The sequence below is a fragment of the Eptesicus fuscus genome, chromosome 17 (genome assembly GCF_027574615.1).
Source record: "Eptesicus fuscus isolate TK198812 chromosome 17, DD_ASM_mEF_20220401, whole genome shotgun sequence".
Lineage (NCBI taxonomy): Eukaryota > Metazoa > Chordata > Mammalia > Chiroptera > Vespertilionidae > Eptesicus > Eptesicus fuscus.
This window is the reverse complement of record NC_072489.1, coordinates 22,208,008-22,234,292: the sequence shown is the minus strand read 5'-3', so window position 1 is coordinate 22,234,292 and position 26,285 is coordinate 22,208,008. Positions and strand designations below refer to the sequence as shown.

Sequence of the window (26,285 nt, the reverse complement as noted above, 5' to 3'; positions counted from 1 at the left end):
AGTAGATCTGACTTTGGGGTGCATATGAATTTCTCAATTTTTAATGGATTTCAGCATTGACATTATGGCATAGAAATAAAACATTTCTTGTAAGCATTCTAGGCATTCCAGCTGGTAACAAATGTTGTGATAGATAATTCAATGAAAGGTAAAGCAAACTTACCCGAATCATCATGACTGAGCATCTGATATCATGAATTGTATCATAGATCTTCTTTGAGATGTCCACAAATTGATTATCATCAAACACATCCAAAGAGTTCTTATTTAGGGCTTCCAAAGCAACATTCACTTGTGTTACAAACTCAGGAATTGCTGTAATTGATAAGATAATATTGTCTTATTTATATTTTCTGATTTCTAAACTTTCCAAGAAATGGAGAATCATATTTTTAAATAAATATTTGATTAATATAATTATAATTATTTTTTAATGTAGAGAGACAAGACATTTTGAAATTTCCAAAAAGTTAAAAGAATCAATGACAAAAAGAATCAATTTTATGGAAATATTTTTAAAGATTATCTTTTTTCCTTTACATCATTTTTGGTTTAAGCCAAGCCTGGGACCATGTTATCATTTCTCATCCTATCCAATATGAGCCTCAAGATATCCCAAAAAGAATTGATATAAATAATAGCTGAAATTGTAAACATGAAGGTATTTAAAGAAATAATTTGAGTTACTAAATAGAAGAAAACTTCATTATATATACTAATTATGTATCATAGGAAAAATAGAAATACTGTAAACTTTCTTTGGTAAGATTTTTTTCCCTAACAACAAATCAAAAAAAAATTGTTGATCTTATATGCATTATATTTCTAGCTAAAATAACATAACATTGAATGACTGTAGGGATGCATCTACCAGTAAGGCCAATCCAGATTGTCTTTTTCATTAAGATTTAAATATTATCTTCATTTAGAACATTCATTAACTCTACACTATATTTAAGTCACTTTTCTAATTGTCCACTGTGATTGATTTTTAGAAAACAACCCAAGTATTAATCTGTGGTTAATAGTTGAATGACAAAGACACAGAGAACTCAATAATCCTGCCCAGGGTCATTCTGCTGATACATAACAGAAATTGAACTCAGACTGCCAGAATGGAGAGTCTACATTAAAGCACCATACTGTATTATATTATGTTTAGATAATCTCTGTGCCACGTGAAGATGGAGGAAAAAAGCAGATGAAAGCAATGATTCAAAACCTGGAAGATAGAAATCCTTTATCTGGAAATGTTGGTCATATACACGGAAACTCCTATTATTTAGTGCCCCTTATTTTTTCACCCACTAAAATGTATCATCTATACCCTACTTCTTAGCCACTATACCCATCAGGTTTATCCACTATGCTCTTCTCTCTGTCCATTCTCTAGGCTCATTGTCCAATAAAAAGTGGCACCTGGCCACATGCGGTTATTAAAAATTAAATTTCTTAAAGTTAAATGAAATGTAAATTCAGTTCCTCAATCATACCACATTTTAAGTGCTCACTAGACATGTGTAGCTATTAACTACTGTTTAGAGAGTGGAGACATGAAACATTTATCATAACAGAAAATTCTACTAGATAATGCTACTCGATAGTGAGATTCCATCAAACAGTGTCTTACTTCCAGTGGATGGGATAACAAAGCCAAGGAGGAAGCTCACTCACACCACAATTCCCATTCATATGGATGGGATTCCCAAACTATATCTCTAATCTTGATAATTTTTTTCTGAATTTCAGGATTGTATATCCAACTGTCCATTGCAAAATTCTATATGAACACACACTAATTTTCTTCTACTATTTTCTCTTTTATTATTATTACTAGAGGCCCAGTGCATGAAATTCATGCACGGGGGTCCCTCAGCCCAACCTGCACCCTCTACAATCCAGGAGCTCTCAGAGGATATCCTACTGATGGCTTAGGCCCACTCCCCATGGTTCTCTGCTCTCTGTGGGGCCTGGAGGTTTCCCTGCAGCCGTGGAGATGAAGCCCCCATGCCCTGCTGTCGCTCTCTGCCTGCTGCCACCATGTGCCATGTGAAGGAAGCCCCAATGCCCTGCAGTGTGCTCTGTCTGCCGGGCCTAGGGGCTTCCCAGACATGGACACACTAAGGAAGCCCCCATGCCCTGTTGTCAAGGCTCTGTCTGCGGGGCCTGGGGGTGTTCCCACCGCCACTGCCCACTAAGGAAGCCCCCAAGCCCTGCTGTCTGGGCTCTGTCTGCCATGTCTGGGGACTTCCCTGCCACTGCCCCACTAAGGAAGCCACCATGCCCGGCATGCAGGGCCTGGCGGCTTCCCGACTGCCAAGATCAGGAAGCCGCCATGCCCTGCTCTGCTGGCACTGGAGTCTTCCCGATGGCCCACCGGCTCGTGTGCGCAGGGCCTGGCGTCCTCCCAATCGCCGTGGCGACCATCAGGAAGACCCCAGGCCCTGCTCCTCTGCCGGCTCCGTTGGCGCAGGGCCTGGCGGCTTCCCGCTGCCACAGCACTAAGGAAGCAACCATGCCCTGTTCTCAGTGCTCTGTTTGCTGGTGGGACAGGCCGGACACTCCAGCAGCTGGGCTGAGGGGACTGGGCGCTGCCATCTTGTGGGTATGGGGGCCGCCATTTTTGTCGCGGAGTGATGCCTAATTTGCATATTACTCTATTATTAGATAGGATTATTATTATTATTATTATTTCAGAGAGGAAGGGAGAGGGAGAGAGAGATAGAAACATCAATGATGAGAGATAATTACAATCCAGGATTGCTGGCTTCCAACCACTCACCTGCCTGCCTGCCTGCTTGCCTCTAACTGCTTTTGCCTGCCAGCCTGATTACCCCTAACCACTTCCCTGCCAGCTTGATCGACGTCTAACTACTCCCCTGCCGGGCTGATTGCCCCTAACTGCTCTCCCCTGCCGGCCTGGTCACCCCCAACTGCCCTCCTCTGCAGGCCTTGTCCCTCCCAACTGCCCTCCCCTGCAGGCCTGATTCCTCCCAACTGCCCTCCCTTGCAGGCCTGGTCCCCACCTTACTCTCCTCCCCTGCAGGCCTGGTCCCCCCCAACTGCACTCCCCTGCAGGCCTGGTCCCCCCCAACTACACTCTCCTGCAGGCCTGGTCACTCCCAATACCCTCTCCTTCAGGCTTGTTAGCCCCTAACTGCCCTCCCCTGCAGTCCTGGTCACCCCCAACTGTACTACTCTGCCAGTCTGGTCACCTCTAACTGCCCTCCCCAGCAGGCCTGATTGCCCCCAACTGCCCTCCCTTGCAGGCTTGGTCCCCCCCCAAATGCCCTCCCCTGCTGGCCTGATTGCCCACAACTGCCCTCCCCTGCTGGCCATCTTGTGGTGGCCATCTTGTGTCCACATGGGGGCAGCCATCTTCTGTGTTGGAGTGATGGTCAATTTGCATATTACCCTTTTATTAGCTAGGAGGATATAATAAAAGGCTAATATGCAAATAATGACTGGTTGCTATGATGTGCACTGACCACCAGGGGGCATTTGCTTAACACAGGAGCTGCCCCCTGGTGCTCAGTGTGCTCCCACAGGGGGAGTGCCACTCAGCCAGAAGCTGGGCTCACAGCTGGTGAGCACAGCGGTGGCGACAGGAGCCTCTCCTGCCTCCGTGGCAGCACTAAGGATGTCTGACTGCCGACTTAGGCCTGTGGGACATCCCGCAAGGGCTCCTGGACTGCGAGAGGGTGCAGGCCGGGCTGAGGGACCCTCCTGAGTGCACGAATTTCATGCACTGGGTCTCTGGTATAATATATAAAAGCCACAAAAATGTAGGTACAATGCATCATGTTTGGTATGCATTTCAATGTGTTTTAGGTTTTGTTCAAACTTGGGAAACTCCAAAAATATATTTATGTGGGCTTATAAGAACATTCAACATATTTATGGTCTCAAAACCTGGGAGGTCCTATTGTTAACAAAATGTCATTCATAATCTTCCCTACTAAAGAGTTTTTCTCACTTGCTAAACAAGTGTGCCATACAATATTTAACTATATCAACATCTTCAACCTGTTACTATATCTCTACAATAATGAAATTTTCATCATCTTCTTATGTAAATCTTGGAGGGAAAAAAAGAAAGACAAATGTAAAATTATGTAAATGTCTAGTTTCACTGTCATGTAAGATAATGTGAGAAAGATTTAGGGTATTTTAAGGAAAATAGCCTTTTCAGTATTGCAACATGACTTCATTTAAATTCCTCTTGGGGCTTTTTACTAATAAACTACTATTAGCTCCAATTAAAATAAAATCTTTCAGAAGCAAGTGTTTAATTTCTGAAGTACAGCTGGAAACTACTACTTTTTCACTCTAATAGCATAAATGAACTATTCAAAGCTGATATGTAATGCATTTCTCTTTTCATTAGCTTAAACATCAGCTGTGCATGTGCTTTGCTCATACTATGGACATATGGTTGCTTGGATCAAACTGGGAGTGAATCTTTTTTAATGATTCCAAGAAAATACAAAGTGAATATAATTAAGTGGCCAGTTAATGGTAATTTAGAAGGAATAACAAGTTGACAAACCTGTCTTGAATCTGTAATCTACATAAATTTCAAGAAATTAAGGTTCACAGATAATATACCACCATGTTATACAATCATTGATCAAAAGGGGAATACCTTAAATAAATGCACTCTAATCAATTGAAAGGCCAGGTAGGATAAACTCTTCTGAACTTTGGTGTATAGATTTATTAAACAAAGGTAGCCTTTTGGTCAATACATTGTCAGCTTTGAGTTTAAATTACCTTGTCTGTTTTATACTGCCAAATTTGAAGGCAGTGCTCAACTCTTTAGAGGTCTATATGTTCTCTATGGACTTCATTCAGAATATAAAGAATAGCTAATATTCTTTGTACACCCCTCTCGGTACTATGCTACGCATTTTATATGAATTGACTCATTTAATCTACACCACAGCCCCGTGAGGCAGGAAATATTTACTATCCTGATCTTGCTGATGAGAAAACTGAGGTTACACAGCTAATAATTGGTTGGCTGGTAACTGGGATCCCAAAGCTGCACTGTTACCTTTTGATAAGTAAAATCCTTGGGGCTTCTAGATTTCAGTGTACCTGGGAGAATAAATGTTAATTGTCTGGCAATGAGGTTAACAAACCTATAGAGCCAACTTCGCCTAGGCCTTGAGCCTTCTCCGGTAGTGATCCAAGAATATTTTATCCCTTGTTAATCCTTGCTGTCTGTTATTTATTGATTTGTTTATGTTAATTCTCATTTGAGGCTATTTTTCCATTGATTATATAAGAGAGTGGAAGGGGGCGAGGGGGTGAGACACAGAGAAACATTGATGTGAGAGAGACACATTGATTAGTTGCCTTCCACATGTGTGTGACCAGGGAAGGGCCAGGACATTCAACATACTGATGGTCTCAAAACCTGGGTTGGCCTGCTACCAAGGTATGTTCTCTTGACTGGAATCGAACCCAGGACCCTTCAGTCCAAGGGCCGACACTCTATCCACTGAGCCAAACCAGTTAGGGTGATCCTTGCTATATTTATTTCATGCATTTGAAAGTAGGTGAGGGTGCATAGTTATTCTTTTTTTATAGTTCAAAAGAGAATTCAGACTCCTTATAGGTCATCATCTCCAATAATGTCACCAAATTATGTTTCCTATCATGAATAAAATGCATAGTAAAGCAGTATTTCTAATTATACTATCATTTTTGAAAAATACCAATGATAGAGGAATTTGGCTTTGGAAGTTAACATATGCTGTCACCATTGCTTTACATTAACCTGAGTAAGTGGGAAGAAAGCGATCATGGCAGAAAGTGCAATTAAGCATATGCATGATGTCGACAAATGCCTCATACCCTTCTTCAAAAAAAAAAAAAAGTCATTGAACAAACTTTTATTACCATGGTTCATATTTTTTTAATATTTAGAAAGCCAATATTATGCATGAAAAATGTGTTTGATCCTAACAGATTATATATCATAAAATGCAATGACTGGTGAGAATTTTGCCATTTATCAAATGGAAAAATCAAGGATCTGAGTGAATGAGTACTTTATGAAACATTACATAGTTATTAAGAGCAGTACTTCCAACCATACTATTCAACTCTACAGCTACCTTTCAAGCCTTTGGAATATCTCCAAAAAATAACTAAAAAATAAGATACCAAAAAGATAAGACTTTGTCATGGCTTCATAATACTGATAATTTTCTCCCCCTGTGGCTGAGGTCATTTTTCTACATATGAAACTGGATCACCTAATTAGCCTGACTCTCCAGCTTTGGGTATCATCAGTGATAGAAAGTTAGCTCTTTCCACAGAGCTAAAATTTAAAATCTTGATGTTTATAAATAATTTTAATATTATTAAATAGTATTCATGGATTTAAAGGTTTTAGAAAATAGACTATGACTACATAATATTAGACAAAGAAGTCGCTCTTTCTCATTTTCCTCACATTATTTTCAAATTTGTTTTTGTCACAATAATTGGTTCAATTATGCCTATGCAAGCATTTAAAATTGAACATGGACTAAGTGATATTCTAGGATGACCTTTGCTCCCCTTTGTATCGCTGTGTTTTAATGGAGTTAACAAATTGCTTATTTTTTAAAAAATTTATTAGTTTTGTTGTATTTCTCAATATAAATTCTCCAATATGTTAACGGTCAATGCAAATGTCTACATTATTAAACTTATCAAAAATCCATCAATATAAATTTTTACCAGGTGTAACAGCCAGCCCTCAACATGGCCCCCAATGACCCCAGCCTCCTGGTATTCACGTCTTTGGGTACTCCTTTCCCACACAGATCTGTGTGCCCAGTAGAATATAGTGCAAGTGATGGTATGTTATTTCTTAGGCTATGTTAAAAGTCATCAAGGATTCAATCTTGGTCATTCTCTCTCAAGTATTGCTTGCTTTGGGAACTTTAGTTGTTATGTTGTAAACAGCTCTATACAGAGGCCCAATGACAAGGAACTTAGGTTGCTAGGCAATAGCTGGAAAGGATGTAAGACCTTGGGCCAACTGTGTGAATCCTCTAAAACAAAAGGTGAATCCAAAAGAGCAAGACATGGGGCTGAGGAAATGGAGTCAGAAAAGCAGTGAAAGAAATGCCTTGGAGATTTTATGCACGTTGTAGCATTGAGACAGTAAGTAAACATGTAGATATTTTTGAGAGGCTCATAAGACTATTTCTTATACAACATCAGCATCATCTTGTTCAGAAAGTTAAAGTACTAGAATTTTTTTGATTTGCACCTTTTGGTTTTCTGCTATGATACAGAAATAGAACTTAATAGAATTTTTATTGTAAAAATTTAATAAATGAATGAATGATTTTAGCATGGCTTTTGACAGGAGAAGAATCATAAATTGTTTGAAGTTGATGTCAACAGTACTTAGTTCTTGAAGGATGGACATTCAGGGATATCAGGCAAAAAACAACAACAACAAAACACCAACTTCCATTAGTTTTAACTATTAAGTGTTTATGCCGTAAATTGATATGTTCTTGTGAAAATGAAAGTGATTTATATTCTTGCTGTAGGAAGCCTCAGATCTAAAATCCAAAATATGATAATCTATTAGAAAGTGACCATCAGTTATCTGATGCATAATATTGTCTTAGGATAAGGAGACAAACATTGATTGATTGCTAAGTACCAGTAATTCTGCCAGAGGTTTACACATTTTGAAGGCAGTAGAGCATAATGGTGGTATGTCTAGATTTGTAGTCAAACTTCCTACTTGGGGGTCACTGTTTTGTTTGCACTTTATATGCACTGTGTTCTCTGGAGTTGTGCAAAGCTATAGCTCCGAGCAAATAATAAATTCATTCCTCAGTCTACTGGATGGTGACAAATGGTTTTTGAACTTTATCCTGCAACAGAATCACCAGAAGGCCCCATTAAAACACAGATGGCTGGGCCCCACCAACAGTAGGTCCAATATGGAAGCAAAATAATTTGAATCTTGACAAGTAATATTACTGGGATCACACGTTGAGAATTATATGTAGCAGATATAACTGGTTGACTCCCTAACACTCATTACTAACATCTTTGTTAAAAGAATCATGAATTTGTTCAGATATTCAAACATCAAGAAAGCGATGTGGTTCTCAGCTCAGAAGCAAATCCTGATCATTACCCAGTCATTTCTCTTGTCAGTGGTTGGTTTCAAGAGACCAGACACCCTGTTCTGGCTAATGAGCATTAGGGAAGTGTGCCGGGGAAGATTTCTGGGGAAGGCTTTTTTGTTCAAAGGGAAATATCACAGAAATGACCTCTTTTCTTTCTCTGGACATTTTTTCTGTCTGGATGTGACTCCTAGAACTACTGTGGCAACAAAGAAAAAAACTGTCATAACAAAATGGCAGAGAAAAGAATATATGTATCTTTGTTAGTGCTGTATTAATCCTGGACTTCTTGACATGTAAACCTGTAAGCTTTCTGTTACTCAGAGTTGAAAGAAGCATAACTGATTAAATGATAGTATCATGAAATCATAAACTTAAATCTATTCAAAGATGAGAAAAGTGACACTTGGAGGATCACCCATATTGAGAGTTAATAATTTATAGAGACAACTTTCATACATAATTCTGCTGACTCTAAGGCCTATATTCTTTCCTCTGCTCTTCATACTGATGGATATGTTTTTGACTTTTTTTTTTTCCATTTTAATTGTACCCATCTGGGTAATTTTTTTCTTCAAACGAAGCAGAAATTTTAAAAAGTCTCTAAATTCAAATTTTGCTCAGATATATCACAACAGATGTTTAATATCATTCTATTCCATATATTCTGCATTTAAGTGTTAGGAGGAAAAAATGGAGAAAGTTACATTTAGCAATGAAGAGGCCACAGAAAATAATAGGCCCTCATTAATAATCAAGGTTCTCTTTAAGTGTTTTAAACTCAAAAGATGTTTTTATGGCTTCTGATTTTAATTCAAGAACAAGAACATCCTATAGGATGACTACATTTCAAAAACTAAAAGAATCTTCAGAAATAAAATTAAAACTGAAGGCATAAAATATTAGCGATTTTGGAACGGAGATCATGCACCAGATCCTTTGCCCTTTCAACAACAGAGAATATGTACTTGTACGTGCTTTCATTAAAAAATATTTGAGTTCTCTAATGATACCTATTTGACTCCACTATGTGAATGTTTTTGTCTTGATCCTGTGTTGTATAAGAGTAGAACTATGTATTTTCTATATTTAACCCAGATTACATAGGTTCTTTGGGATAGCTGAAATACTGATTGCTAGCTATTCTATTGCTAAAATAAAGTATTTGAATTAGGTACTTTCATCATTTCTTGTACCTTCCATTTACTGCCTATACAAAGACAACTCCCAAATTACATTTGTTTCTCATTTCTTTCCCTAGCTTCACACACATGGCCTTCAATGTGTCTATATTGCATAAACTATAAACACCTTTCAACTCAGCATATAAAAAATGAAGTCATCACCTCTTTTACCAGATGTGCCATCATTCATATATTTCCCATCTTAGTAAATGTAATTACCATCTACATAAGCATCTAAACAAGTTGGCTGTGAGTCATTCTTGCCAACCCCTCTATCTCTACTCCTCTCTATCATCAAATTGGTTCCCTTTTGCATCCTGGCTAATTCTGAAGTCCTAATTATTTTGAAAATCCCATTATCATTGCTGTAGTACTGGCATTCCTCACCATACTTCCTATTGACTGAGATAATAGCCTAACTCATCTGCCATGTATAGTCCTCAAATCTATCCATGCCACTACCATCACAGTCATTGTTCCATCAATGTTCATCACTGCCCCAACATGGTGAAACCCTTTGGCAGATACTTAAGGGATAAAAACTGAGCTTTCCATAATGGCATTTATTGTCTCCATTTTACTTATCACTCCCCTTCAGCTCCATCTCCAGCAATTCCACATCTGTCATTTTATTGCACAACCGTTCAAAATAGCTTATAGCTTCCCCAACATGTCATCTTATTTACACTTCTCTACTTTCTCATTATTTCCTAAGGTATACCCTTCTGCATTACAGACATTTCCCCCTCTCCTTTAAAAGTCAATACAGAGAACAACTGTTCAGGGAGTCTTTTAGGACTTTTCCCTTTTCCACACCCACATCTCAGACTGGGTAAGTGTTCTAAATTTGTGCTCCATATGCTATTATTTGTCGCCCTGTTATATATTCTACAAAGATAAGGTACTCAGAAGATACATTTGCATAAATTGTGTGTGTGCGTCTCCTAATTGCGTGATGTCATCATCAGCTTCTCTCACTAAATTAACTCATTCCTCTTCCCATATACCTTCCACCATCAGTCAATCACTAAGTCAAAAACTAAGCCTGCAGATTTAGCCTCCTATGTATGCTTCTGGTTCATAACAGTTGTTCAGTAACTGTGTATTGAGTGAATACGTTTTTCTAGCTTAAGTTCTTATGATTCAGTAATCTACTTCTATGTATTCTTGGAATGGGGAAGTACTTCACCAGTTGCCTAACTGTACTCTAGAACTCATAATAAGTCTGTTTTGAAATAATGCACGTACTAACTTTACCATTAGTTAAAGGAATTGAAAGAGTTGCAGAGCATTTGATTTGGGTCTCTCCCTATGGAAAAGTTCACTCTTCAGACCTGTTCTGTTCTTATTCCCTAAAGTTCTGCCACTGCAATGCTTGGCCTGGCCTCCATAGTGCACACACAGTACATTTAGTGTATTACTGATGGGCAAAGCTCTGAAGTTAAGAGGATTAATTAGGATAAAACTTGAAATACCCAAAGCTAACACCAATTCTATGGGTCAGCAAAAATGCTCTGAAAACCTTTCATTTGAGGCGGAAAAAGCCTCTCAGATATTTTATTTTTCTACCTCTGGAATTCTCCGAGTCATCAGGAGTCTGCCTGAAAGAGTAAAGAGAAACTACACATAAGCATTTTTGTTGTTTTTATTCTTAATAGTCTTAGATTTATGTGTTCCTTTCTCCTTAAAGGACCTCATTACTATGCATAAGTATCCATTGTCCTCTAGATTCCAGAGATGTTCAGACCTTGGGTGTATTGCTTTTTTCTCTATCATGGAAATAAATTATTTTAATAGATAACTACTTATCTCTAGATGCAATTAGTTCTATTTCAAGAATGCAAAACTGAAGTTCAGTGAAATTAAGTACTTATGCCTAAATTGCTTACTTAATAAAAAATGATTCCCCAAATAATTCAAATGACCAAGCTTTATCTTTTATCCTTTTAAAGACTACCTTTAAAAAGTTAACAATCTGTTTGGAGATGCAACAAGTACATAGTGGCCACAAATGTAGCTTTTTCATGTATTATAGTGAAATTTTAATAACTCATCTGTTATATATTTACCTGTGTTTCCCATTACCTATAGAAAACAGGGCAGAAAATGCATAATGCTCTAGATATACTAAAATAATAGTGAGATCATATCCATTAAAAAAGATTAGGGGAAATTCTTATAGCAAAGGCAACATGGAAAACCTTGGGCCTTGTAGAAAGGCTAAGATATAAAAAAGCATAAGAAGACAACTTAGGAGAGAAAATACATTACAAATGTAATAGAGCATGAGAAACTACAGAAAAACTTATGGTTGTAATTAAGAAATGAGGAAAAAAAAAAGAGTTTACACTGTAATAACTATCAATGCAGTAAAATGACAATAAATCTACCAATTTGAGATCATACCAAATTGTGATTTTAATTGCAAGCCAAAGAATCTGTCTTTAATTTGGTAGATAACTAATGGCCTTTGGAAATTTTGTCAGATTCTAACATGACTAGTGGTAAAAAAGTAAATTATTTCATATGTGATCTGGGACAAAATTTATTATATAATACTAGGTGCCCAGTGCACAAATTCGTGCACCTTGAAAGGAACTGTGGGCCGCAAGGCTGTAGTGGGCACAGGGGCAGGTCTCAGCCTATCCTCTGCGTCCCTGCCCGGCCCCGCCAGCTGCAGGAACCCTGTCCGTTGGCAGCCCTGCTCCCGCCTCCGCTCCTACCAGCTCTGTGGAGTAATTGGGGCCTGAGCCAGCACCAAGTATGAGCGGGGCTAGCATCAGTAGCAGGTTGAGTGCCGGGTGGGATTGTGGCAGGACTGCAGCATGCAGGAGCAAAGAATTTTCAGTAACCACCAGAGCCTCGCCCTGATGACAGTGACCTCCTTGGTCCGGCGACCCCACTCACCTGCTCCACCATCCCGCAGTGGCCAACGCCCACCATATTCCGTGCTTTGCCACCTGCTGCCGACACCCACCATGTTCCCCATGTGCCCCCTGGTGGTCAGGGCACGTCATAGCGACTGGTTGTTCAGTTGTTCTGCCATTTGGTCTATTTGCATATTAGGCTTTTATTATATAGGATAATCTTTTACTTTTTCTGGCAGTGATCAACATTCCTGGTAAAATAACCAGGGTAATTTTCTGACTTTCAGAATTTTTCTGACTTCTCTTCTAGGAAGTTAGACTGCTAAGAGCCTGATGAATTTTTAGTAAGAGTTGTACACAATTTGGTATTGCTTATATTATTATCTCTTTTCCCCTATGAATGGTCTCTACTAAGATGATATATTTGAATTTGCTTTTTCTAAAATTTCCTCTCTTACAGCATATTTGAAATATAATTTTATCATCTGATTATAATTAGTTTTCCTGAGAAGATCTTTGAGGAAAATTGAGAGGCAAAAAGAGAGATAGGGAGGAGATAGACAGACAGAGACAGAGATTTGACAAACTTTTGCATAGAGGTGACATTTGCAGCCATTGCCATTGGCCAAGTCACAGAACTTTAAGGAAGACCCTCGTTTTGGAGAAAATACATAGAAGTGAATTTAGCCAAAGTGGCAGAGATAAGCAGAAAGAATTAGAAGGAGAATCAGGCAACCATAACATTTAAAAATATACAGTGAAATATATAAGCTTATTTTTCCCTATAGTTTCAAGGGGAAACTTGGTTATCAAAACTAAATGTATCTTTGCTGATAGTATTTCCCACTTTTGAGAAAGAAGAAGCTTTTATCCTGTTGGTGATTACCTGTTCATATTCAGGAATATTTGCATTGTATGGGGAAAGGACTTTGGCAATCAAAATGACTGTCCACAGGTAAGATGAAAGTATTTTTTGACACTCTTGTTATTACTGTTACCTTATGATAGAGGCTTATCAACCTAAGGCTTTTTTTTTTTCTTTTTCCCAGCATTCATTAATAAAACTGCTCTTGTGTAATGCATTGTAGGAAAAATGTCCCACTCAATCAATATAATAATAGGTTAAAAATTCATAATCATTGGTAATCTCTTTATAGAGAGTGGTAGTAGAACTAACTTTCCAGCCAGGAGCGCTGAGTAGCACTGATTCTATCTGTATTTGGAGGGGGACTGACTGCATTTCACCGATAAGAGGCTGGGAAAATGGCACCTGAATTGGAAGGTTAATAGTGGAGAACATGGGAGGTTGCGAGTATCGAGGGCTGCGACAGAGGGAATGCCTGCAGAGACCATTTGCAACAATGCAGTGTCAAACAGTCACCAAGACAAGACAGAAGCCAGGATAACAGACCAGCCAGAAGGAATAAAAACCAGACTCTGCTGACCCAAAGGCTACAAGGCCACAAATGCCGAGCTCTTCCCTTAACGAGCGCTACTGTCATCTACCAAATAGGCTCTCTCCTGGCAAGGACAGCAGGTTACAGCTCTCAGTTATTGCTTAGGAAATGACCTGTCAGCACATCATCTCTGGACACAAGGACAAGATAATTGTCCCAAGTTCTGCCAGGCAAAAGTCCCAGTCATCTGAGGAAGTGGTAATATGGAATACAGTGCATTTTTATTAATATTATCTCTCACTATCCCTTGTGTTAATAGGAAACATTATGGAGGTGGCAATGACATTTTGTCCTATTTGGCTTTTTTTTTTCCTAAATCTTTCTTAATGCAGGGGATTTATTTCTAACTTATGTAGATAATAAGTAAGGAATGACTATGTTCAATGATTAACCATAGTCAACACTGATTTCCCCCCATTTTCCATTTTGTACTTCAATCAAAATGGAATAAACACAGATATACATTTCAAATCCATTAAGAGTATGTTTGGTTTATGAGGTGGGGAAATTAGGTCATTATTAAAATAGATTTTTAAAGATTTATAGGAAGAGTCAAGCAGATAAAATTGTCCACTCAGGATATTTCATTTATTTTATGGGATAAAGGTAAAACTATATTATTTCTATTTTACTTTCTCAGCTGTTACTCAAATTGATTACAACCATAAAGAAATTTCAAATTCTGATTCTTCACCATGTTAAATGACTATGAAGTCTTGTAAACAAAAAATGAAACTCTGCTTCCTCTTCCTCGTACTAGATGCACTCAGCAAGAGCTCTTCAAGATGGCCACCACATTTTGTTTGGCCCTAAATGTTTTAAAAACAGCTAAAGTTGAAACAAAGAAAGAACTAAGCGTGCTCATTGATTTTAGAAACTAGAGGGAGTTGCATAATGCTTATAATCCAAGGGAGGATTATCTGTATGGATTTCAAAATAGATCCTACCTCCCAAAATGTTGTGACATTTTAGAAAATGTTGGTTAAGTGTCATGCATTCCTTCCAGCTTAAAAAGTCACAATCCAAGAGGTTTTGAAAGCTTAATTAGCAAACAACAAATAGAAAAGTAGAACTGCTCAGGGAGCAAAATAAAACAACAACAAAACACACACATTAAAAAAAAAGGCTGGAAGTGTTAAATTGAAATCAGAAAAAGAACCAGGCATGTCTTTCTTGCTCCACTGAAAATTCATGCCAAAAATACTAGAGTGTCTTTCTTTTTCTTGTCTATTTTCTTTAGGAGACTAACGCTCCCAGTTTTGTTTGCTGTGTACAGAACTCAAAGCATTATATCTTTTCGGTGAACTGAAAACATTAAGGAAATATAATGTGCAAGCAGTCAGATCCTATGAACTTACAAAAGAAAGACAAGTAGGCAGCAGATGTGGGGGCGGAGGGAATCTAGTCCTGTGAACACATTAGGGAAGAAAAATAGAATCATTTTTTTTAGATAAATCCTTGGAATAGAAAACAATTGGAGGTCACATATTTAAAGTACTTTAACAAGAATATTTATCAAGAAATAAGCCAGAAAATTATAGTAGAAATTCAAGAGAAAGATAATATTTGGATAACAGAACATCTGCCAATAATGAGGCATATATTGTAGCCATTTGACATGGCACTTAAAAGCAGGAATTTAGATAATAAAATGATATTTACTTAGATATGTTTGCTGTTTTTAAGATGAGATTAAACATGGGAGTGAAAAATTAAGGCTCTATAATTTCACGAGCTAGGATTTATGAACTATATGAAGAAAACTATGAGTTGTTCTGGGTTCTTTTCATAAAACAGACACCTGCTAAAACCTTTTAGAAATGCAAAAGGATATCATGAAACAAGGGTGAGGGACATAATTCAACAGCATTATTTAAGGTTACTGTTATTTGTTTCCTTTAACTAATTATTTCACCAAGTGAATGATAATGATTCTCCTGACATACAATTATTTCACTGTCAACTGTTAGAGTACAAGGCTCCATCATGATTGCCTACAAAAGGACAGAAAGCTCAGAGGTGACAACAAATATTCAGAGAGGGCATTGCTCTAAAATCCGACTTTAAGCTTATAAAATCCCAAAGAATCAATATGCATTTTTCTCTTGAAACCTTTCACCATTTTCTGTGAGAGGTTTTAGGAAAAGAGGAAATAAAGGATGAGTTTCAAGCAACCACTTGGTGCCAAGGGGAGTCCCAGATTTATGTGGTGAAGGTGCTGTGGTTCTCATCCAGCCTCCTGCCGTGTTTACCAAGAGGTCCAGATTCAAGGATGCTGAACAAATAAGAGGAAAATAAAAATAATATATACCCAGAAATAGTAAGAAATAAAGATAATAAAATAAGAAGCGAGGAAAATAAAAATTAGAATATCACAATAACTGCTATTGAGGAATGCTAAAATTAGTTGGGAAAACATAAAGAGAAACAGGCTATTTGCATGGCATCAGAATACACTCCCCCCACCCCCCCCAATATTTATTAAATAGCCGGATGCAAAGCCTTTGATTCTCATGCTTCCAGGAGGTGAAGCTTTATTCCCCTTCCCTTGAGTGTGAGCTAAACTTGATACATCATGTCTAATAAATAGAGCATGTAGAGGGAAAAGCAGTAATTTTATAGTGGAGAAACATGATGAATACTATCTTATCCAAATGAGTGAGATCAACATTACCTGTTGAAACTCAGATTGATATCATAGACCCTTAAATGAGGTGATTATAATAGTACTTTATGTGTGTGGTATTCTTCCCCAAAAGCCAAAATCCACCCTCCCACCCCCCATCTAATCATAAAAACTTTAGAATACCTAAATTGAGGGTCATTTTACAAAATACTTGATCACTGCACTTTAAAAGTAACAAAATGAGGCATATATTAGAAAAAAAGAAGATCAATAATCAATTATCTAAGCTTCCATTTTAGGAAACCGTAAAAGAAAAATTAAATGCAAAGTAAGTAGAAAAAAATAAAAATTAGAGAAGAAATCAATGAAATAATAAAAAGGAAATCAAAGAAAATTAATGAAATCAAAAGCTGCCATACAGTTAGCCAATAGACATAGGAAAAGATGCTCAACATTATATTTCTCCACAGTAAAAAATAAAAATGTCAGTTTTCTGACCTTTTTGTGGTTCTCACCAACCCCTCCCCCCACTTCTGCCTCTTCCTGGTCCTTGTCTGTTCTGACAGCCTGATCCTCACCTCCTCCCTACTATCTGAGACCTACTTTAAGATAACAAAACTAGTTTGTATTGCTTACATTCAAGTACCCGGAATGAAACACAACATAAAAATAACATTTCACCTTAAAGAATGACAACTATTATCACCCTAGGTATTTAGCTATCATTGATTTTATTCATTTTATTTCATGCATGTTATCAATTTTCAAGTGCTTTTGCAGATTTCTGTAAAAGAATCTGTAAGGAAACACAAAGGATGATAATGTATTCACATGAAGATAGAAAAAAGAAAAAAGAACAAGGTGAAGCAAATAGTTAACCTATTTTCTCAAGTGGATTACACATTAGTCCAATTATCCTTATTAGTCCTATATTGTGCTCCTCCTATCAGAGAATATAAGCTACTAGCCAAGTTCCCTTAAGCCAAAGGCAACTGACACAAAGAATTAATTGGGAAACAAAAAGTGACTTTTCATTATGATGGTGCCTTATACTTTCCTACCGCTTTCAGAGCAGAAGTCTTTGGTCCTTTCAGCAGTCCATTTAAGCATTTACAAAAAAAGAACCCAAGCCCCAGGTAGGTTAAAAGATGCATCCAAATCGATAAAGCAGTCAGTGGCAACTCTAACACTGAAGCTACGAATACAGAGGGAATTGTCTTCCCCCTGAAAAGGGACAATTTATATAAAACACCTGGTAAAGTGATGCACACACAGTTCGTGCTTAATGATAAAGGTAAGTTCTCTCTCCTATCCCCTCCATTTTTGCCTCGTTTATCAGTTCCATGAAGCTGATAGATCGGAGCTATAGACTCCAAGTCTCAGCAATAACGTGGAGTTGAAAAATCCAAAAATCACACTGTGGCTCTTCCTATCCTGACCCAACCAAATGTATTTCTGCTAATGTGTCACTTGTCAGTTAGCTATCACTATACTTAGAATTTCACATGATCCTGAATTCCAAATAAAAAATAAAAATACCTATCTAGAGGTTTAGGAAAACTCCACATTTTAAGCAATACATAGACACAGTGTCCAGATACTTGATTTTTTTCCAACTTCCATCTGGTATCACACATAGTAGACAGACCGCAAAACTGTCCATAAGCCACCTGGATTTTGTTTTCTGTGATTTGACCTTCAGCAAATCACGTAATTTCTCTGAATCTCAGCTTCCTTATCTAAAAACAGAGGTAGTTTAACTAGATATCCAATAAGGTCCCTTCTTTTGTTAAGCCTTTTTTTTTTTTTTTTTTTAAACTATCCCAAATCTACAGTTTCTTCTGGTCACTGCCAATATGAAAAGCCAAATGACAGCTTCGGCCACTAGTGTTTCTCATTAATGCACTTCAGGCGACAGCACAGACGGGCTGAGTGAATCAGTGGTGGTGCCAGATTAAAATTTATAGTCACATGGAATCTATTGCTTTTCTACTGAACCACACTGCCTCATAGAGACTCCATTTAATGATGCAACAAGATTTAAAGGGCAAAACTTCACGATTTTGGCATATGCAAGGATAAAAATGAAAGACACCGCTGTGAAATCATCTCATCGTAACGACTGTTGAGTATTTACATGGCTGTAAGGAATGTGTACTTGTATGGTGTTGCCTGACAGATGGAAATATTTGGTTCAGAGGATTATGGTGACATTTTAAAAGGAAGTACAGACTGTTACCATATGCATACAAAGATGCATTTAAATAATCCTTACTAATAAAAGTTCTAAAGGTTCATAGATGCTTTTTTATTCCAGGGACTTTGTACTGAAAGGATTTAAGCAATGAACTTAAAACACACGGCTAAAAAAATAGCGCTAACTGAAGTCAACCTGATCTATTTTGAGATCCCAAATTACTAAAAAGTATTTCTTGATAACGGGTACTGACCAGGTATCCTTCAGGCACAGTTATAAGCATTTGTCATGCATTAATCCATTTAACCCTCACAACAATGCTCTGAAGTAATTACTATTACTCAGCCCAGTTTACACATGAAGAAATAGATGACTCAAGTTATGTAACCAGTATGGGGAAGAACTGGAAGCAAGAATGGTTTCTGAAAACGTGACCATCTTTCTGTATGTAAAATAGCCATGTTAATTAATGACTACTGTACATGTGGTTTTTACTTGCTCATAAAGAAGTACACATTGAAATATCCACTCTTGTATAAGAAAAAAAAAATTAGAAGCTAAAATTTTACCATTATACTATCTCAAAAATTTCATACATCAGTTTTTTATGTAAAGCTAACTGTTTTAAATGAAGGTACACTGAAGCTTTAAAAATTGGGCTTGTTTCACAAATAAGAGCAAGTACATTTTTGGCTATGGTTCTACAAATGCATTTATTGTGTGATATTGTAACTTTACCTTAAAATACATAAGCTGTTCCAGTCACCTCCAAAACTTATTAATTCAGAGAGAGCACTTGATATCTTAAATCCCGATTTATTTCCCCATTAACTTGTTTCTTAAACTGACAAAACCATATCTTACTTTGATATAGAAAATAAATTGTCTAGTGTTGATTTCCATTTACGAACTCTGACACTTGTTATGAAGTTCATAAAAATCTCAGACACTGTATTCTATTGGTCTGAAGACCCGCGTTTCACTTTTAGTTTATTTCCTGAGAATTCAGTTTGTGACATTGCCCGAAGCACATCCTTCGCTGATACACAAATGGGAACATTTAGTTTCCCAAATAAGGTTCACTGGCTGAGCCTGAGCTTCCTTGTCAAAGGCAGCAAGAAACGCAGGCTGCCGCTCAACTCCACCAAGCAGCCACTGTCTGCTGGTTAAATGTCCTCTGCCCGGCGCTGCTGCCCGAGACACCTCAAACAGAGGGTGAGGGGGTCACCCAGCTACCTCCCTAATTGGCAGGACTGAAGTCTCATTTGCGCACGGTTTTCACTGAAGCACACGTCCAAATAATACCTTTGTTTATGCTGTAGGTGGCAGAAGTTTTATGCTTTAAACATCTTGCTATATAACTCTGTATTTCCTAGCAAATAAAAAATGGAGGTGCCTCATTCGTCAAATCATGTTTTATGAAAATGTTCAAAGGGTTCCAGAAAGGATGGTCAGGCCTTGAAGGTGGGTGCTTTTTTCTTTTTGTTGTTCTTATAAACTGATTCACAGTATTTAAAAAAGTTTTAATGTTTTTATTGATTTTTAGAGAAGGAGAAGGAGACAAATCATCAAAGAGAGAGAAATATCATCGACCAGCTGCCTCCTGCACACCCCCTACTGTGGATAGAGCCCACAATCCAGGCATGTGCCCGGGCAGGGAATCGAACAGGGGACCCTTTGGTTCATAGGTCAACACTAAACCACTGAGCAACACTGGCCAGGCTGACAAACAGTATTTGATCTTATCATTCGTTGTATGTTTTAATTTTTTCTCTTTATACTGCATATTCTGCAATGTCAATCTTATCCAGTTTTTAAAATTATTCAGTAAATTGAAAGCAATAGTTATGGAAAACTCTTAAGAACAGAATTCACTCCTGTTGAAGGTTTTTAAGTGGTTATATCTGCATGAATCGATTATTCTAAATAACTTTACTTCAAAGACTATTAATTTAGGTATATTTATTCCTTAAAGAGAGTGTCATTTTAGCCAGTTAAAAAATAGCAATTTAAAAACACAAAACAAGAATTTTCCATATCTTTTTAAGCTTATAAAATTGTGAATCTTAAAATCCTTATTTAGACCTCCAATAGTATAAAATACTGCCATTCATATTTTTGTGATGTTTGTATACTTAGGGTGGGGCAAAATTAGGTTTACAGTTGTTTGCATGGAAAATAATACAATAATTAATAAATAATAATACAAGAATAAACTGTTTTGTGTACTCAGAACTGTAAGCCTACTCTTGCCACACCCTATATTTATGTATTTATGTAAAATCACCATTTTTTTCAGTCTATGTTAAAACATGTTCATCATTTGTCTTTTTAACAGCAAATTATGTCAGTGACGGTAATTTATTTTGGCTAGTTTGCAAGGACTAGTTTACTTATATTTTAAACCTGCATAAAAAAATCATTTTTGTTATATATTTCAAATTTTAAGACAAAATTAATCAAGGTGACCTGAAGTTCATCAAAATACTTTGGCTTTTTAAAGTCACATATCCTTTTCCTTAGTAACCATTACTGACTATACTCACAGGAAATAGCAAACTATCCGAAAGTTAAACAGCCCAAGTAGTTTAATATTCTATTTCAACCTCTTTACATTTCTTCTACTTGGCTCATGCTGTCAACTAACCTAAAGAGAAATCTCTGTGCAAATCCCTGCACTTGCCAACAGTAAGATGGCAATCACTCACATCTGCTTCAGAACCACAAAAGATCTATTTTGCATAAAAGTGCTCATGTAGGCATTTTAAAGAGAAGTTTAGCTTTTTATTTAGGTGTAAGTTATAAATATTTTTGAGTTAAAAAAAATGGAACTGGAAGTATGCTCTACTGTCATTTGAAATTCAAAAGATTTCCTTGTTTGAAATAGTTAAGTATGAGGGCATGACACTAACTAACTCTCTCTCTCTCTCTCTCTCTCTCTCTCTCTCTCCCACAATACTAATAACACCTTTTTTGATCTGTCATCAAGACTAGTTTCCAAGCTTAAATAGATGGAAAAATTAGGGACCAAAAAAAAATCTCCTAATATAATTTCAATAGACTATAGACTATCTAAAAATAATGCAATTGTTTTTCCTCTTGCAGAATCAGATCTTAAACATAGTATTTTTCATGAGTTTACAACTTTCCAGCCTATGAAGTACTTACATAGGGTGTCATCTGAGCTTCACCATCTATGATTTAGGCATAAAGGTATCATTCCCATTTAACAGAGTAGAAGAAATCTGAGGGCTACCAAGATTGATTTGCTCAACATCATACATACTGAACCCAGTCTTCTAATTCTAAACTTAGTTCAGTACCGTACCACTATCCATCTCTGTACCCTAAGCTAGTTTTCTAAATTGTTTTCCTTTGAGCAATGATATGTGATAATTTTCTCTGGAAAACTGGGCACATTCTACCATGTGTATCTTTAAAATGTGGCATGGTTTCCTCAGAAATCAGTTCTATGGTAAATTCAGTTTCTAAAATGTTCCATTATGTGTTCATCATGGCCTCTCCTACCATGGCCTGAAGAAGGTAACACACAAAGTAAACATTTATGCCCAGTGATTCCAAGCCATATTCTAGTTGGCAATAACATCGGATGATGTTTAACTAACTCTTTCTTGCAGAACTGGCATTGATTTACTTTCTCTTAGATTATTGTCCCAAATGTAATGATATTCCACATCCCATCATAGAGGAGGCACTGCATATCCCAGCATCATGAGCATGAAGTTAAGTTCATGCCCACCTTCTGCAGAATATTTTATGCGCAGATACACAGAAGGCTGATGTTCTTCAGATCTTGTAGAGCAGGTAATTAGTTAGGGACTGAGAACCCAAATGCATAGATAGTTACATTCAAAATGTTCTTGCATCAATCAGACCGTCAAACCTCAGAGGGAAGGTAAGGGAGGGTAAGGGGAAGGGGGAAGAGATCAACCAAGACTTGTATGCATGTATATACCAGTAAGCCTAACCAATGGACATAGACCCCAGGGGAGTGAGGGCATGAGTGGGGGATGGGGGGGCAATGGAGGGATAAGGACACCTATGTAGTACCTTAATCAATAAAAAAATTAACAAAAAAATAAAAGAAAGGCAAATATCAAAGAGTCTATTGCTCTTATTGTCATTTAGGTTTTAAGTATTTTCCTCTATGACAAGTTGCACTACTTAAAGATGGCACAGGCAGAATCATGTCCAATTGCAAGGCAAACCTGAACAGTGGAGTTTCTAAAGCCTTTGTGGCTAAATACCTCAGCGTTGGGATGTACTATTCAGAGCAGGAATCATAGGATGAAACCATCTGCCGCTATCAGGTGCTTTGGCTCAGCCACCCACATACAGAATGCATGGCAGTGATCCCAGAGGCCATAAGAACAAGAATACCTAACCGTAGCATAGTGCTTCGTTTCACTTTCAGGACTTTGAAAGCTCTAGCACAACCCCACTCTGTGCTTGACGTGTATTCAGCTTGCAATGGTGACATACAGCTATGGATCAGGCACATAGTAATGCCAGGAGTTTCAGTATTAGACGCAGGAAGACTGCCATAAATGGAAATTCCTACACCAGGCCCTACATGCATGGAACTCTTGAGAAGTAACAAGGAAAAGTCATTCTTTCCCTTTGTTCTCCAATAGTTACCCTTATGAGGACATTTAACCTTTCCCGATCCCCAGGCCTTATTTAGGTTTATAAGAAGAGTTTTAAAAGCCATACTTATGTACTATATTTTAGTTGTGGGTAGCTAGCTGACTTGCTACTTGATTAGTGGAAGTGGAAGCATAGCTGAATATAGTTTAATGTTGTAATTATGTAAAACTTATAGTTATAACAAAGCTGCTATATATCATTGTTTAGGGCATGCCTAAGAGCTTTTGTATCTATGATAATAAGCCATATATAGGCCATTTTAATAATGGTTCTAATTATAATTATTTTCATCTAATTAATTCAAATGAATTTTTCTGTCTTCTTAATTCTCTAGTATCTATAAAGTCTCTGTTTAATAATAATACACTCTCCTGATTTATTTTCTTACACAATTAGTCTCCTTTCACACCCCTGAGCCTCATTCAGTAAAAGGCAAAGTTTCCAAATCCTGAAATTTCCTACATAAGACTACGTAGTTAAGCCTGACCCTGTCTATCCCCATCCTGTCTATAACACCTGTCTCAGCAATCTTTGAGCAACATTTGTAGATGCTCTGTGATTCCCATTCCAATCTAGAAATGTGTGTGCATATATGTGTGTGTAAATACATGAGCAGCGGTGAATATATAACCTCAGAAACTCTGAGCCTATGGATTGCAGATCCTTTAAATAGCCAACGTTGCTTGATATGTGAAGGAATGGATAAGAATTGATGTTACAGGAGTGAAGAAGGGAAGGGGAAGCTCAGATTATTACCTTCTGAAGTTCCTAGAGACAGGCTTTTACCAAGATGGACTTTAAAATGAGATCACACAAACACTGCGTTTACTGTTATCAGATGAAAGAAGGGCAAGTGGAAAGGGGGCATGCACCTTCGGTCTGCTCAATTTGAAACAGTAAAATCTGCCATTGATGAAGCTCTTACTATGGGCTGCACACTGCTATAAAGCTCTGCATAGCATATTCCATTTAATTCTGATGGGAAGTCTGTGATCATTATCTCTGAAGCTCAGATCTTGTAGAGCAGATGATTAGTTAAGAAGCTCAGAGAAGATTCAAACCACGCCGGTTCAAGATTAGATGGCTAGTAAAGTGACAGGTCTGCCTGATTTTTAATGCTAAGATTTGCTTCCATTTCATGGGGCTTTGGGGTGGATTAAATAAAAGTTCCCAATGAACTTAGAATAATTCCCAGAGTCTCACCATTGCACACCTGCCTTGCCAACATCATCTCCCTTTTACTCAAGTGTGCTGCAATCACACTGATCTCACTGTCAGGTTCAAACACTGGGAGACAAACCCTTTAGCCTAAAGGCCTTGGCACTTGTTGGTCCCTCTGCCTAGAGTGCTCTTTTCTCAGCTGGTCCAGTGTCTGTTTCCTTCCCATTTTAAATCTTAGCTCAAATGTTGTCAACTCTGAGACCTTCCCTGACCAGCCTATCTAAAGCCCTTATAAAACTTAGCATGAGTAATGCTTTACTCACTTGATTACTTATTTATTATTTGTCTCCTTTACAAGCCTTGGTCTGTGAGAAGAGATACAGCTCTATCTCCAGAATCTGAAAAAATATTGACACAAAGCCATTCAATATACAGGTGAATGAATGAATAAAACAAAAAAGGCTTAGAGTCTGGCATTCATTTTTAGCCATTATATCTTAATCTCCTCCATTCTGAAATCTCGACAAGGAAGCAAACAGAGGTCAGCAAAATCATGAATAATCGAATGACTCCCCCTTGTCTACAATGTGTGATTTGTTAAAATGAGAAGTGCTCAGATTTTTGTCCTTTACTTTAATTCTTGAGTGTGAAAAACACTCTCATCTCCTGGTCCCAGATTTTAGATTTAAAGAGGAATTTAAGAGAAAACACACACACACACACACACACACACACACACCCTTATGTATGTTCTAATTCCTCCTGGAGGTGCACAGGAGCATGAGCAAGTGAAGCGCTCCCAGGGAGAGCACTGAGCACAGGAGTATAGATGCCTCTCAGAAATGGTGATGTCGTGGTTAAATAGGGTTCATTGCTGCCAAATATTCTTTTTGTTGTTGTTTAATATATTTTTATTGATTTCAGAGAGGGAAGGGAGAGGGAGAGGGAGGTAGAAACATCAATGATGAGAGAGAATCATCGATCGGCTGCCTCCTGCATGCCCCACACGGGGGATTGAGCCCGCAACCTAGGCATGTGTCCTGACCAGGAATCAAACTGTGACCTCCCGGTTCATAGGTCGACACTCAACCACTGAGCCACGCTGGCCGGGCTATTCTGTTTTAAAATGACAGGCTAGAAATTAGGTTTTGTGCACAATATTTCTGATTCTAGGTAGTGAAAACTAATTTTAAAATGTTGCGATATCTTGTGTAAAAAAATCTAACGAGCTATGCTCTCACTAACCACCAGTGATTTTGCTAATTATCATTATCTGATATCATTTTTCCTCCTTCTCTACCTTTAAGGAGGTGCTCTTAAACTATAGAGGAAAAAATTAATCCAGATATACTTTGGACAAGATTTCAATTTCCTCCAGTTAGTACAGGCTTTTCAATGAATTTCTCAACTTCTCTGAGATTCAATTTCTCATAAAAGTTGAGATGTTAATTGAAAAGAATAGGGTAAAACTTTATCCAAGTGAATAAAATCTCAAAAATAATTTATTATATATAAAAGCAATTAGTATTCAAACTGTCTTTTTTAGGATTGAAAAAAAAAGTATTGACATCAAACAATATTTGTACATAAATTCCAAAACAATTTTGGCAGTTCTTGGATAAAAATAAGAATAAAAACTGTAAAACTCCAAATTAAAAAATCATATCATAGTCAAGCATCTGCTCTTGCTATGAATTATGTATGTCTGTGCAAAAATGAGGCCCCTTTACAAAGAGGATAGCAACAGTTCTTAGGGAGATACTTATAGGAAGTAGTGTGTTACTTTTTCACTTTTGCATAGACTGTACTTTCAGCTCAAGAAGATATGGAAAGAATTAAAAAAAGGAAATGTCAAGTTTTTCCAAGGTAATTAATAGTACACTATGGTGATGTATTGGTGTATTTGCTGAAAACAGTGTATTGCTCTATTTTTTTCATTAGAAAAAAGTAATTTCTCTCTAAACTATACATC

General features: G+C 37.4%; 1 protein-coding gene across 1 annotated transcript in view; it reads right to left on the bottom strand.

Annotated features, from left to right (window-relative positions):
• The window catches only part of CTNNA3 (catenin alpha 3), a 1,343,669-nt gene that overhangs the window by 264,386 nt on the left and 1,052,998 nt on the right, over positions 1–26,285 (bottom strand). Inside the window, exon 13 of the mRNA XM_054728624.1 lies at positions 164–315. Coding sequence (XP_054584599.1) covers positions 164–315 — 152 coding nt within the window. The remainder of the gene's footprint in view (positions 1–163; positions 316–26,285) is intronic.